This window comes from Rissa tridactyla, chromosome 6 (genome assembly GCF_028500815.1).
Source record: "Rissa tridactyla isolate bRisTri1 chromosome 6, bRisTri1.patW.cur.20221130, whole genome shotgun sequence".
NCBI lineage: Eukaryota > Metazoa > Chordata > Aves > Charadriiformes > Laridae > Rissa > Rissa tridactyla.
Window position 1 is genome coordinate 55573850 of NC_071471.1, and position 13150 is coordinate 55586999.

Below are 13150 nucleotides of genomic sequence, written 5' to 3' on the forward strand. Positions count from 1 at the left end.
TCTTCCTCAACATAGCACTGAGGCTGAAGTGTTAGATTTTAAACAGACCACTAGACACTTTGGTGCAAGACTGGCTGGTGACAATAAATGATGACTAAAATCTTGTTCACAGGAGCAAGTTAGAGCTTCAGTTTTGTGACTTTTAAAACAATAGGAAGCTGAAAAATGAATATGTTCTGCTCTGTAATGATATAACGGTGAATCAGTAAGATACAGGAACCTGAAGGTATGATAGCCCACAACTATGAGATTGGAGGAACAAGTCAGCTACATGCAGATCACTGTCATGAGCCACTATGCAAGCAGCAATGTGGTACGCTATGGTGCCATTTAATCACAGGCTCATCCCCTTAGGTATAAAGCATATTAACAATGCTAATATATGCATTTTGAGTTTCCAAATTCATGTTTCAACAAAGCACAGTGAATGTGTTGCTTGAAAATGTTTTTGATAAACTCAGACACATCAGGTTTTGGAAGCAAATTAATACAATTGCATCTGTCTACCTACCTGTAAGGTAAGTAGAACATGACTGATGCACAAGAAAAAGGAAAGGTGGAAGGAACATTTATGAGCTCAAACACACTGAAGCCCTATTCAAAAAGAAAATCTGTACAAGAGGCAAGAGCGAGGGTGACCTAGAATATTTTTAGGGTTTAGAGACCTAAATCTTGACATAGGACTTAATCTATGAGTTGCAACAAAAGCAAAACACTATACCATGGACAATCCTGACGCTACTATCATATTGAGCATTATATTTAATTAAAATATACACTGATATTTTGTGAAGCTTTTCCTGAACAATTGAGACTAATCAGAAGAAAAAGAAAATGATTGCTCTTAACAGTGTTTCAAACTCAATTGCTTCAATAATCATTCTTCTTCTGCAATAGCCTTGACTTCCATGCGCATTTTCACCAGCACATTTGTTTCAGCAGCTCTTTAGTTGTGTTGCAAAAAAAAAGACAAAATCACTTTTAATTTCTTTTTCATTGTGAATCTGTAAAAGTGTAACTTCCAAGCATAAGAACGTAATGACTACAAAAGACAATAATAATAATATACATAAGCTAGCATTTGCAGTTCTGGCTCAAAAAAAAAAAAAGCCAAACCACTTCCAAAGGTATTTTGAACACTATTCTTTACCCATTAGCAGTATTACAGTTTTAACAAGCAACACTTTAAGAACATTTCAGTATCAGTGAGCAAGTCTTTAAAGTCACCTCAAAATTACAAAGAGAACCTAATTCTATGGTAGATTAAATTTGTCAAATCATACCAAAAAATAAATTCACCTCATCGACCAAGGTAGTTGGTTGCTATTACTTAAGAAGTTAACCCCCACAGCTTTTTGTCTGAATTCGAAGAGTTTGGATCACTGAAGTTATATGAAAGATATATGAAAGCAGGTGTAGCAAAAAGCGTGTTAGTTGTTAAATCGTAGTGGCTTCCCACAGAAGCTCGTAGAAAACAGAAATTCAGTTTGTTTCTTTTGTGACTTGAGTATCAGTCATACTAACTCTTATCTAGCTCTTAACCTTCCTACATAGCTTCACACTGGGTGCACACTGAATCAAGTCAGGAAATTGCAATTTTTTGCCTTTTTAAACTGTAAGAGATTATTCGTAGCAGCAGTAATTTTGCGGAGGCGCCGACCAGCTCTGCTGTCCGCAGGGGTCCGCGCGTACAATTAGTGCCTTACACAGGCATTTTAAAGTGCAGTAACAGGCGCCGCCTGGATGTCACGGCGGGCTCTTTAACAACAATGTACTCCGAAGGACATCACACCGTTCCCTTTCCCCGGAGCAGCCGCGCACCAGCTCGGCACGGCGGCGGGCTGCACAGAGCCCCGCCAGCCCCCTGTCACAGGGCGGCGACCCGGGCCCGCCGGGCTCCCCGGTGGACGGTACAGCAAACGTTCCAGACCGAAGCCCCAGAGGGCCCCCACCTGCTCCCCACAGGCCCCCGCTGCGGGCCAGCCGGCCGCTCGGGGGAAGGCCGCCGCACCTACCTGCACCGCACCACCACCTGGATGTTCTTCCCCTTCTCCTCCTTCTTAGCCCCACAGCCGCCGCCCTGGAAACCGAAGGAAGCCATGGCGGGCCACGGCACGAAACCTGCCGGGGGGGGGTCGGGAAAGCGGCGAAGCGCCGACCTCGCTGCTCCGGGACTCGGGTCAACCGACCGCCACTCGCCTCAGCCACCACCACCGCGCGCGCCACCGCCGACTTTGAACCACGCACGTCCCTCCTCCCTCCAGCCAATCAACGGGAACGCGCGCGGGGCACCACGGGACGGGCTTTCAAATGCTGGTGGTGACGCAAAGGGCGCGGCGGAAGCGGCGGCCCCGCCCCGCTCCCCGTCGGCAGCGCACTGCATGCTGGGGGCTGTAGTGCCCGGGTGTCACGGCGGGGCGGGCAGCACGGCGATGGAAATGTACCCGGACGGGTGGCGGGACGGCAGGGGCCGGCAGATCCCGCGGTCCGGGCAGCGTATTTGCCTTACGGCATCTTGATCTGGTCTCCCACACCGCTGTGACGTCCTACCTGACGTCAAACCTGCCGTGCAGCTATTTTTTGCTACCGCCCGCGCTCACGAGGGGGCGGCAGGGAAATCCACCGCCCCCCCCTCCTCCCCCCTCGCAGGCGTCGCTGACCGTCCGTGCGCTGGAGGGCGTCCAAAGGCCTCAGCTCGGCCGCCTTCCTTCCAGATCCGCCTCCTCCGTGTCACCCTTCCTCACAGGTCACGCCCGCCGGCCATCCTTCCTACCCCCCCCCCCGCGTTTTCTTCAGACGGCCCGTTCGGAACTGCCCCTGCCACGCGTGGGCGGCGGCGCTCCCGGGGCAGGCGGGTCCTGTCCCCCGGCGGTGCGCGGCCGGCCCGGCCTGCGGAGCTCCACCGGGTGCCGGGCGCCATTCAACCCGGGCGCCATTCAACCCAGGCTGGTCTCCAGTAGAACCCATCAGCACCGCTCGGAATTCTACACCTGACCTTCAACGTGCTCACAGGCCGGTACCACTGCTCCGTTAGTGGGATAATCCGATGTCAGAGTGAAAAGTAACTAGTTAAAGGCTCAGGGCAGGGTGACCATGTCCATCCTTTTATTTGGAAACTCGATCGCATGAACCACTCACCACCTCCAAGTTTGCATCCTCTCATGAGTGGTGTCATTTATGTCACCTGAGCTGCCGCGTAAGAGCTTCCTTCCAGACGGTGCTAGAAGCTTTGCTAGGTGGACATCTGTGGCAGGATAACAGGTCTTGTGGGTAGAGGGGAAGCAGCAGATGTTAGGGAAGATTTAACTGGTCTGACGTGCTTCTCAACAAATCCATACAGGCTCGTACAGCCTGGCACGCTGTCATTTACCTGCTATGGCCTACAGTGCTACAGTGTTTTGCTGTTGTTGTTCTAGTGCCTGTTGTTCTAGTTGCTGAAATTTGGATTACCCATCTATAATTTTGCAAGCTCCCCCCCCCTTTTTTTTTCTTTTTAAAGTTGGCTGCTTTGAAACTTACACCTCCTCCATGAATTCTTAATAACAAATGAACCCTAACCCGTAAGGCTTGCGGTAATTTTTCTGACAGTGACATGAAGCAGCATCACATTGTGCTCCTCTAGCATTTATCTCAAAAGTTAGAACAATGTCAGAGCCAATCAATCTTAGACTAGGCATGAATCATAGAATTGCTGAGGTTGGAGGGGACCTTTAAGATCATCAAGTCCAACCTTTAACCTACCCTGACAAAAGCCACTTCTAAACCATGTCCCTAAGTGCCCCATCTACCCTTTTTTTAAACACCTCCAAGGATGGTGAATCCACCACCTCCCTGGGCAGCCTATTCCAATGTTTAATAACCCTTTCAGTGAAAAAATGTTTCCTAATATCCAATCTAAACCTCCCCTGACATAACTTGAACCCGTTTCCTCTCGTCCTATCACTTGTCACCAGGGAGAAGAGGTCAGCCCCCATCTCTCTACAACCTCCTTTCAGGTAGTTGTAGAGGGTGATAAGGTCTCCCCTCAGCCTCCTCTTCTCCAGGCTAAACAACCCCAGCTGCCTCAGTCGTTCTTCATAAGGTTTGTCCTCCAGACCCCTCACCAGCTTTGTAGCCCTTCTCTGGACACGCTCCAACACCTCAATGTCCCTCTTGTAGCGAGGGGCCCAAAACTAAACGCAGTGCTCGAGGTGGGGCCTCACCAGTGCCGAGTACAGGGGGATGATCACTTCCCTAGTCCGGCTCACCACACTATTCCTGATACAGGCTAGGATGCTGTTGGCCTTCTTGGCCACCTGGGCACACTGCTGGCTCATATTCAGCCGGCTGTCAACCAACACCCCCAGGTCCTTTTCTGCCAGGCTGCTTTCGAGCCACTCTGCCCCAATCCTGTAGCGCTGCATGGGGTTGTTGTGACCCAAGTGCAGGACCCGGCACTTGGCCTTGTTGAACCTCATACCATTGGTCTCAGCCCATCGGTCCAGCCTGTCCAGATCCCTCTACAGAGCCAACCTACCCTCAAGCAGATCAACACGCCCGCCCAGTTTAGCGAAGAATAGAATCTGAGAAATACACACGTTATTTTTATAGCAAAGGACATGAAGTGTTGGATTCCTAGTCTGGTGTGAGCAGAAATTGATTCAGAAAACATTAACATCAACAAACTTGCCTGCCATTCTAAATATAGACCGATGATGAAGCAGAAAAGAGGCTATATAATGTTTATAGTGATTAATAACAATTTTAATTTCCAGCTTTTATGAGTATTTTCTCTTTGCTCCATGTAAGACTTTACGGCTTGTGTGCCACCGAAAACAATACAATCTTCAAGTATATATAGCATATAAATATATTACATGAAAAGAAAACTACTTTACAAGCACAGACGTTTGGAAGTTACTAACTGCCAAATGAACTACTGCCCTTCAACATCAATTTTTAACCTTTTGGCCTCAAACCTAGAAATAAGACTACAATTCTGTAGAAAAAGCTTGTAACAAAACACTTAAAATTTATACGCATAGACAACTAGGAACCTGTATTTTCTAACAGTCTTAGAGTTTAACTTTCCAACCAAATTGAGTTTGGTGGGCTGATATTATGACGTGTCATGGTTTGACCCCAGCCAGCAACTAGAACCATGCAGCTGCTTGCTCATTCCCTACCCCCTCCCCAATGAAGAAGGCATGTGCATCATCATGCATTATTTTTTTTTTTTGAGACAAAAACATTACAGAAAAATGGATTATATAAATAATACACACAACTGCCAGTGTAACGACTGCAGTAGAGATTACTAATCCCCATTTATTGATCAAAAGGGACAACTTTTCACTAAAGCTTGCCAACAAGAAGTCACTGTATTATGGTGATATTCATGAACAATGCACGTCTCAAAAAAAATCCGTGTTTTCCTACGATTTCTATCAGCTGACCTGCGTAATTACAGATATGGAGGCCTCACAAATAATAAAATTATTGACAGTAAACATGATTAGCTAAGAATTAAGAAAGGTTATAATAATGGAGAGATATAATTAATACAAATTATAAGTTTGGGTGAGACTTCTTTAACGCTTAGTAACACCTGTTTTGATTACAGACATGCTACACAGAGTATGACCTGAAATAGGCTACAGAAGGGTCTCCACATGCAATTACCAGTGAAGAATTACCAGCAAGTAAGCCTCTTTGTATTGAACATTGTAAGAGTTTAATATTGTTTAATATTATCAGTGATATAGGAAAAAAATTATCAATTAATTGCATACTCACATTAAAGGGGAGATGACCTGCACCTCAGATAAACAAAAAGCAATTTCTAGCCTTTGAACAGTCTGTCCAGTTGGCCAGTAATATTCTAAACTCTGTTGTACACATACAGAAAGTTAAACAATAAGGACTCACACATACGCTGTACTGATATGTTCTCAGCTGAGGACAGGGTTCTCCAGTCAAAGTAACAGGGTAATTATTTCACTGTTAAAAATTAAAGATAAGATACAATAAAATAGCTACCTTGTTAAAAATTAAGGACTCAATGCATACGTAACATGATTAAAAACAGAATTGGTTTCAACTAACCAGGGAAAATACACAGAATAAAGGATCTCTTTTTTTCTGCATGTATGCCACATCACTGTCCAACAGAGACACAGATGGTAGCACTTTTAGATATTTTTATAGTTACAGTCACCATAATAAAAAACAAATACCACACATAGGGAGGTGTAATTAGTGTAAGTAGTGTAATTTGTGTAATTAGTGCAGAGTAAAGCTGATAATTTTCCATACGCTTACCTATTTTCAGTTAAGGTGTGCAGCTGGATGGCATCCTTTATATAATAAAAAAATAAACAATGAATGGGAAAAGTGAAAACATGGAGACTTGACAGGACCCACTGAAGTCAACAGGAAACGTCTCCTTGTTTTATCATTATCTTTGGACTTTAATAATTTTTAAATTTAACTCATTCAGTATTTTTATACTGAGAGCAATCAACAAACTATCTTCTTTCATCTATGCCTTGTCATGAAGTTGCCACTATTTATTTTGGAGCGGAAATAACAATCATAAGCTATGCTTTTTTCAGCCTGAGGCCAGTTTGCTACAAAGCCCTTTTATATACAATTACAATTTGAATTTAATTCAGAATTTTAGCTAAGTGGAAAAATATGCCTCCATTAGAAGCATATCAAGACTGTACCTAGAGTTTTTACACTTGCTGCCTCTTAGCTTTTGAGAGGAATATAAAATACTGTGCTTATTCTAAATTATCTGTAACCTGCCTGCTTTGATCGATAACTTTCCCTGCACTGTACTGTTATATCGCATATCCTGAAGAGGGATCTCCACACCGCTACTCCATAAGGCTTCTTCATGGGAATTTTTGAGTAATTTTCACACTTACTCTAAATCATACTTCAGTTCACCTGTTTTTCCATTAGGGCAGATGAAGGCGGCAGGACTGAAAGCACCAATTGTCTACGAGCAATTAAAATTTAATCAGGAAGAAATCTTAGTTGCTGGACTATGCCAAGAAAGGAATTTTACTGAAAGTCCTCTTTACATTTGCTGATGGTCTTGTATTAAAGTATCTTTGAAACATGGAAAAGATATCCAAAATAGTGGATGGGTGTAATTTTTGCCAGTATAAGCTGAAGCAGAGAGGGGTTAGATTATCAGAACACAGTCTGCTCTGAATAAACGTCAGTGACATTGAATAACCGCTAAATAAACTTACAGTGGAGAAAATAGGTGTAAAGTACAGTAGGTGCGACCTCTGTTGCACATCTCTGCTGCAACACTTATTTTAGATACACGAGGTGTGATCTTTCATCACCACAGCTACAGAAGTAGAAGCGCTTGCTTTAGATGCAACTATTAGCAGACCACCACAGTTTTGCTGGTGCAGGCCACTTTGCTTTCCCAGAATTGCCCCTGTGTATGTCCTAGGCAAGAGCTATAGCGAAAGGCAGGATTTATCAGAGCAGCTAAATATACATCAGGCCAGCATTAACTAAATATATACATTCGGCTACATTAGGCTAGCAAACTTTCTGTCAGCACCTGAAAAGGGAATGAACTGCCTGAAACTGTGTAATTTTTAAGCTTTCACCCCTACATGGTAACTGATACAACATGCCTACAACTTGCCTTAACAATCAAGGCAGAAGCATTTCTACTATACGTCCAATTTAAGACAGCAACTCCAATTCCTCTTAATCCCCCAGTTGCTTCAGAGAGGGAGGGAGACAGATCATGAAGAGGCACTAATCTGTCAGCGTGCTTTCTGCCAGGCACAAATGGTATTGCCCTCTCTTATGCACTGGCAACTGCAATGGGGCGGACGGAGGTTTTAAGATGTTACCATTTATCCTGTCCTTTTTCCCTCCAGCCTGGTCTTGACTTTTACATACACTAGGAAATGGAAAAACCCCAGACTGCCTCAAACTAGAATCCCATGAGGACAAAGATATCCTTCATTTTCACAGGAGTTAACATATTGTGTTAAAATGAGGCTCCCACACAGTTCTAAATCCAACCAGTTAATTTAGGTGAAAACTACCAACTGCCTTGCGCCAACCAGGATTAGTTAACTTGAGAGACAGTTCTGTGTCTAAACTGAGGGCAGCAGTGTGGGTGTACTCGATATAGACACGAATGTTTTAAATTGGGTATCTCAGGTACTCGTAAGAGCGTCTCTATAGCAGCACAGACCTCAGTGGAAAGCAGCAGCTGAATGTCTACCCAGATTCCCTGACAGATTTTGTTGACCGTATGGAGTAGTGTGCTGCAACTTCTAACAGCTAATTTGACCAAAGACGACAAGTTTAAAGTTACCTCTGATCCATCTTCAGTCCCATCTTTGTGTGGAGAAATAACTTCAGCTAACTTGTCAGGTCACATCTTTCTACCTTTTTATGACAGGAGGAGGGTTCTGTGGACTTCCAGCTGCGAGATACCACCTGTGATAAACGGCAAGCAGTGGGGAAGTGTGATGTGATACCTCCCTGGACTAAAATCGGGCATTAAATCATTAAATGTAGCACATTCTTTTTTTTTTTTTTTTTTTAAGCTTTGAGAAATAAGACATAGATACATCTGAAGAAAGCGCATAACTAGAACTGCAAGCAGTGGGCTGTTCTGGGGTGGGTTTTCTTTTGCCTAGAAAAGGAATTAAAGCAGCCAGCCACAACCGCAACTTTCCCACAGGGAAATCTACCCAGAAAAAAAAAATCTCCCCATAAAACCCAAATACATGGAGTTATATCAGAAGTTCAACCTTATGCAGCCTTTACACGTCGTAAAGCCATCCTGCGAGGAGAGTCCTACGCCCGAAGCAGCGGGGCCCGGTGGCGTCGAGCAGGTCCCCGCGGGCGAAGGCGAGCCCTCAGAGGGCCAGTTCTCTCCTCAGGGGGAGGGAAGGTTTTGGCACCCGCCGAACCGGGAGATCTGCAATCTCTGACACTCCAGGACGGCACCGTACCCACTGTACTCCAATTACGAGGCGCCTAATTACCTTTTGCCTTGGCTTTCGCCGGCAGGGACGCGGAGCCCGGCCGGCAGGGACGCGGAGCCCGGCCACCAGGAAGCGGCCGGGCCACAAGACGGTCCCCTTCGCGGGCGCAACCCAGCCCTTCGGCAGGGCCGCCCCGGTGCCCTTCCCGCCGCAGCCCCGTCCGCCTCCACCGGGCGCGGCTCTCCGGCCCCCCCCCCCCTCCCGCCGCGACGAGTGTCGCCCCGGCTCCCCGCCCAGCCACCCACCCCCTCCACCGCCTCCGCCTCCTCCCAGAGGCCCCCTGCCCCCTCCCCAGCCGCAGCCCCGGCCCTCCCGGCAGCAGAGACAGCCTCCCGCACCCCCAGGTACGGGCCCTGCTAGGCCCGGCGCGGTGGCGGCGGCCCCGCCGGGTGAGGAGGGCGGACGGGACCCCGAGGGCGCCGGGGAGGGATTGGCCAGGCGGCGAGGGGAGGCGGGCGGAGAAGATGGCGCCGCCGCTGGCCGCCGCGCCGAGGAGCGGCGCGTGCTGAGACGAGCGGAGCCGGGCCGGGGCGGGCGGCGGCGGGGAAAGGCCGGGCGCTGGCGGCGGGGCCGGGATATGCGGCAGCGGCTGCTTCCTGTGCTAAGGCGGGCTCTGCTGGGCTTAGCGCGCCCCTGCGCCGACCCGGCTTCCCGGGTTTTCCTTCAGTGCCGGCGGCGCAGCTTTCTCGGGTACGGTGGGTGTGTGGTGGAGGGCCGGGGCAGGGTGGCTGGGGCAGGCCCCCGGCTCCCGGCACCGTGTGACGGGCGGTGAGGTCGGAGAACCGCTCCTGTCCCCCGCTGTGTTGTGTAAGAGGTGGCGGCGCGGCCGGGGCGGGGGCACCTTGTGCGGCCAGGGGAGCGCCCGCCCTGCCCCGAGTGCTGCTTCGCGCCTGGGTCTGTGGGGAGCCGGGGCGGCCCGGCCCGCGGAAACCCGGACCTCGGTGTGTGTGTGGTGGGGAGGGGAAGTGGCCGGGGAACGCGGGGCGAAGGGCCCGTGTGGGCCGGGGAGGCCTGCGTCCTGCCCGCCCGGCCTCGGCAGGGCCCGCCCGGGGGAGCCCGGTGTGTGGCGGGGCTGCCGTGCTCCCGTGTCTCCGGCTGCGCCCCCGCTGAGAAAGCTGTCTTGGACATCGGCCGTACGGCTATGGCGCGGCGGGGGCTGCCCGGTGGGTTTGCTTTGGTGTTTGTTTCTCCCTTCCTCTCAAAAAAAACCCCAAAACCAAACCCCCAAAAAACCCCCGCAATTTTCATCTTGCTAAACTTGCCGTCTCTTCCTAAGCCATAAATATAAACAAGAAAAATGCTGAAATTCTTTAAAAAGAAGCTGCTATCAGAGTTGCCCAAAGTTGATAGGAGCAGCCTCTTCAGTTTGCGACGAGCTGTCGAGTACTGGCATTGTGGGGGGTCTCGTCGGGGTGTATGTTGTGTGTGTGTGTGTGTGTTACCGGTTCCAGGGGAGACAGTAGCACCTGGACGGAGGGAGGAGCTGGCAGGAGGCTTGGCATGGCTCGCTTGAGGGCCAAAATAAACTGCGTAACAACTCGGCAAAGTTCTTCCAGGAAGCAGCTGGGTGAGGGAAAGAGGCTAAGTTGTTTTCTTTCTTTAATGCTGTATGTGTTATTTTAATAGCAAAACCTATATATAATGCTGCAAAAGAGACGTCAAAAGTAGCATCTTTTGGTAAAAAAAAATAAGTGAGTTATGATGACTCATGCTGTCAGTGCTCGTGTGTCGAAATTCGGATGTGCTGTTATTGTTCATAATTGCTATGTATTGTAAAGGTAATCCACAGTGTATATTGGGAGCCAGTGCTTTTTTCAGGCTGTAGTTTCTCCTGCTAGATTACTCCTCTTTAAGCATGTTAATGTATGCAGTATTTGGATTTAACTTTATATATGTGAGTGGGCCTGTTGTGTTTTCATACTGCCTACAAACCTGTTTTAATCATCCGTTCAATTTTAATTGTGAATTAGGTTTTACATAAATAATAATGAAATGAGAGCAGGCATAGTGCTTTCATGCGATGGGTTTTTTTTAAGATAGTGAAGATGGGAAAATTAAGAATCTTTCTTTCAATTACATGTTCCCTATTTCCGTTTCTGAATTTTGTTCGTGCTTTCACCTTTTTTTCAGCTTTAACTTTTTCTTCTCGTGCAGTTTTTAACCTTCATCTGCACATCAAGTAGCAAGATCATTTCTCAGTTAGAGCTTCTTATCTCCTCCTTTTCATCTCATGTACAGCACTGAAATTATCTATTCTAGTTGGGAAGTCCCTAGAAGGGTTTATATTTGCATGTTTGCGTGCTTTTTTGCTCTCTTTCTCTTTTCTGTCTGCGATCACTTGTAAGGCTGTGGCTTAATCCTTTAGATGAAATGGTACCTTTGGGAATTTGATGAAAGTGTCAAGGCTGTAACATGGTTTGCACATGAATACAAGAGTAGTTCCCTACCCTTTTAGGTCCAGGAGAAGAAAAGGGACAAAAAGTTAATTACCTCCACTGTTTCACCGAACTGGAAAGTGTTAGACTCGTAGCTAGGGGTCATTGCAGGTTATTGTAGAAGTCATTGACTAAAAATACTGTCAGACCATCTGAGAAATCACATGTTGGGTTGATATTTGTGATACATTAATTCTATTGTATTGGATGCTTTCATAATATTTTTGATATATTGATCTTTTAACAAGATAGGAATCAAAAAGTTTGTAATAACAATGTAGAGGAATCAATCGGTTTTGTTTCTACAGTTATGTATCTGTATGTGCGTGGTCTGACAATGAGCATCTTTATGTTCTCAGCTTTTATGATGTCTGTAAGTTGTTAAAATATGCTTATGAGATAGCACTCTATATATGCAATAAGGTGATTTTTGACGGACCTTGTTTGAAACTTGCTTCACTGTAGCTTTCTATTTAGATCTGGCCTTCTGCAGCTTGTTTTTAGAATGAGTCAGAACTATAGCTCGCCCAAACAATTGAAATGGAAAAAAATGCTTTAGAGTTGAGAGTTTTCTTACAGTGTTAACAGTAGAACTAGAATTGAATAGTCCAAAATCATAAAAACTAAAATGCAAAAGAGGTAAACAGCCAGAAAACTTCCTTTGTTAAAACACACTGCTGACTCTTGTAAACTGCTCGCTGTTACAGGTTTGTTGGTTATGTCAGAGCTGTAGTGTTAGATAAGCAGTTGCTTTTAATGTGGGATTACAGTACTTTTCATGATTCAGAATCCTAAAGTTCTTTCTGGTTTTGTTGCTAGATCAGATTTTCTTGCCAGTTCTCTCATCTTTCTTGTTGTTATGCAGTATAACTAAAGTTTTAGTCTCATCTTGTTTTTTTAATTCAGACCTCACAAGTTTTTCTTTTTGAGGGTATGAGACAGATGGTAGCATAAAGTGTTAAGTGAGTTGGCTTTACAAAGAGTCTCGGGCAATCTGATGTGCTACTTGCAGATAAAATGTATGAAATACACATCAAAATACAGTTAGAATAAAGCATAGAGGTCTCTCCTGTAGCATCCAGTTTTATGTTTCCTGGTGTGTGCAGGGCCATGTGCTAGACACCACCACTGCTTGCTTGTCCACAGGGTTGTGGACCAAGCCCTGCAGCTGTAGAGTGGTAGAGGAAAAATGTAAGGGCCAGAGGAAGAGAGAATGAGAACCACTGGCTTGCAAGTATTAGTGCATAAAGCAATTAATTGAATTAATGAGTACACCTATGAAGAAAATGAGTAAAATACACTTTGAAGCAGCTGGTCATGTAACGCAGAAACTAGTCTTATCAGTCTTGTTCTTAGCATGCAGTTTGAGACTCTGATGAAAATAACAATGCAAGCCAAAATACCGTGTCAGATTTGTGAAATCATTTGGAAGATCCTATATCATCATATCGTCTAAAGATTTTAAAAAAGATAATTTTACTTAAATTTAAAAAAGAACCAATCTTTCAAATAATGAAAGGCTTGGAAGACCTCTTGGAATTTGCCAAATTTTCAGTGATCTTGTAAAAAATTGAAGAAAAGAAGTGCCAGGGAAAATTTAATTTCAATTGTTTTCTGTTTCTGGTGAATCTAGATAGAACTTGATTACCCTGGAGGGTGTATTTTGATGTATTGTTTGGGGCAATTTTTGAA

At 46.0% G+C, this 13150-nt stretch overlaps 2 protein-coding genes across 13 annotated transcripts in view; one reads left to right on the top strand and one right to left on the bottom strand.

Moving 5' to 3' along the window:
* The window catches only part of KIF11 (kinesin family member 11), a 30287-nt gene extending 21222 nt beyond the window's left edge, over window positions 1–9065 (bottom strand). Inside the window, exons 1-4 of one of the 10 annotated variants that reach the window (XM_054205654.1) lie at window positions 8787–9065; window positions 8345–8469; window positions 6301–6335; window positions 5914–5979 (exon numbers count right to left, since the gene is read on the bottom strand). Coding sequence is in view for 5 of the 10 variants with exons in the window: in XM_054205644.1 (XP_054061619.1) it covers window positions 2016–2101 (86 nt within the window). In the remaining 5 variants the exon portion in view is untranslated. Of the gene's footprint in view, window positions 1–849; window positions 905–2015; window positions 2596–5913 lie in introns of those variants that run through there. The other 9 variants (XM_054205651.1, XM_054205652.1, XM_054205649.1 and 6 more) reach the window with 9 other exon arrangements.
* Window positions 9066–9279: 214 nt separating this feature from the next.
* Window positions 9280–13150, top strand: part of IDE (insulin degrading enzyme) — a 69908-nt gene continuing 66037 nt past the window's right edge. Inside the window, exon 1 of one of the 3 annotated variants that reach the window (XM_054207210.1) lies at window positions 9280–9367. Coding sequence is in view for 2 of the 3 variants with exons in the window: in XM_054207209.1 (XP_054063184.1) it covers window positions 9601–9713 (113 nt within the window). In the remaining variant the exon portion in view is untranslated. Of the gene's footprint in view, window positions 9368–9471; window positions 9714–13150 lie in introns of those variants that run through there. The other 2 variants (XM_054207209.1, XM_054207208.1) reach the window with 2 other exon arrangements.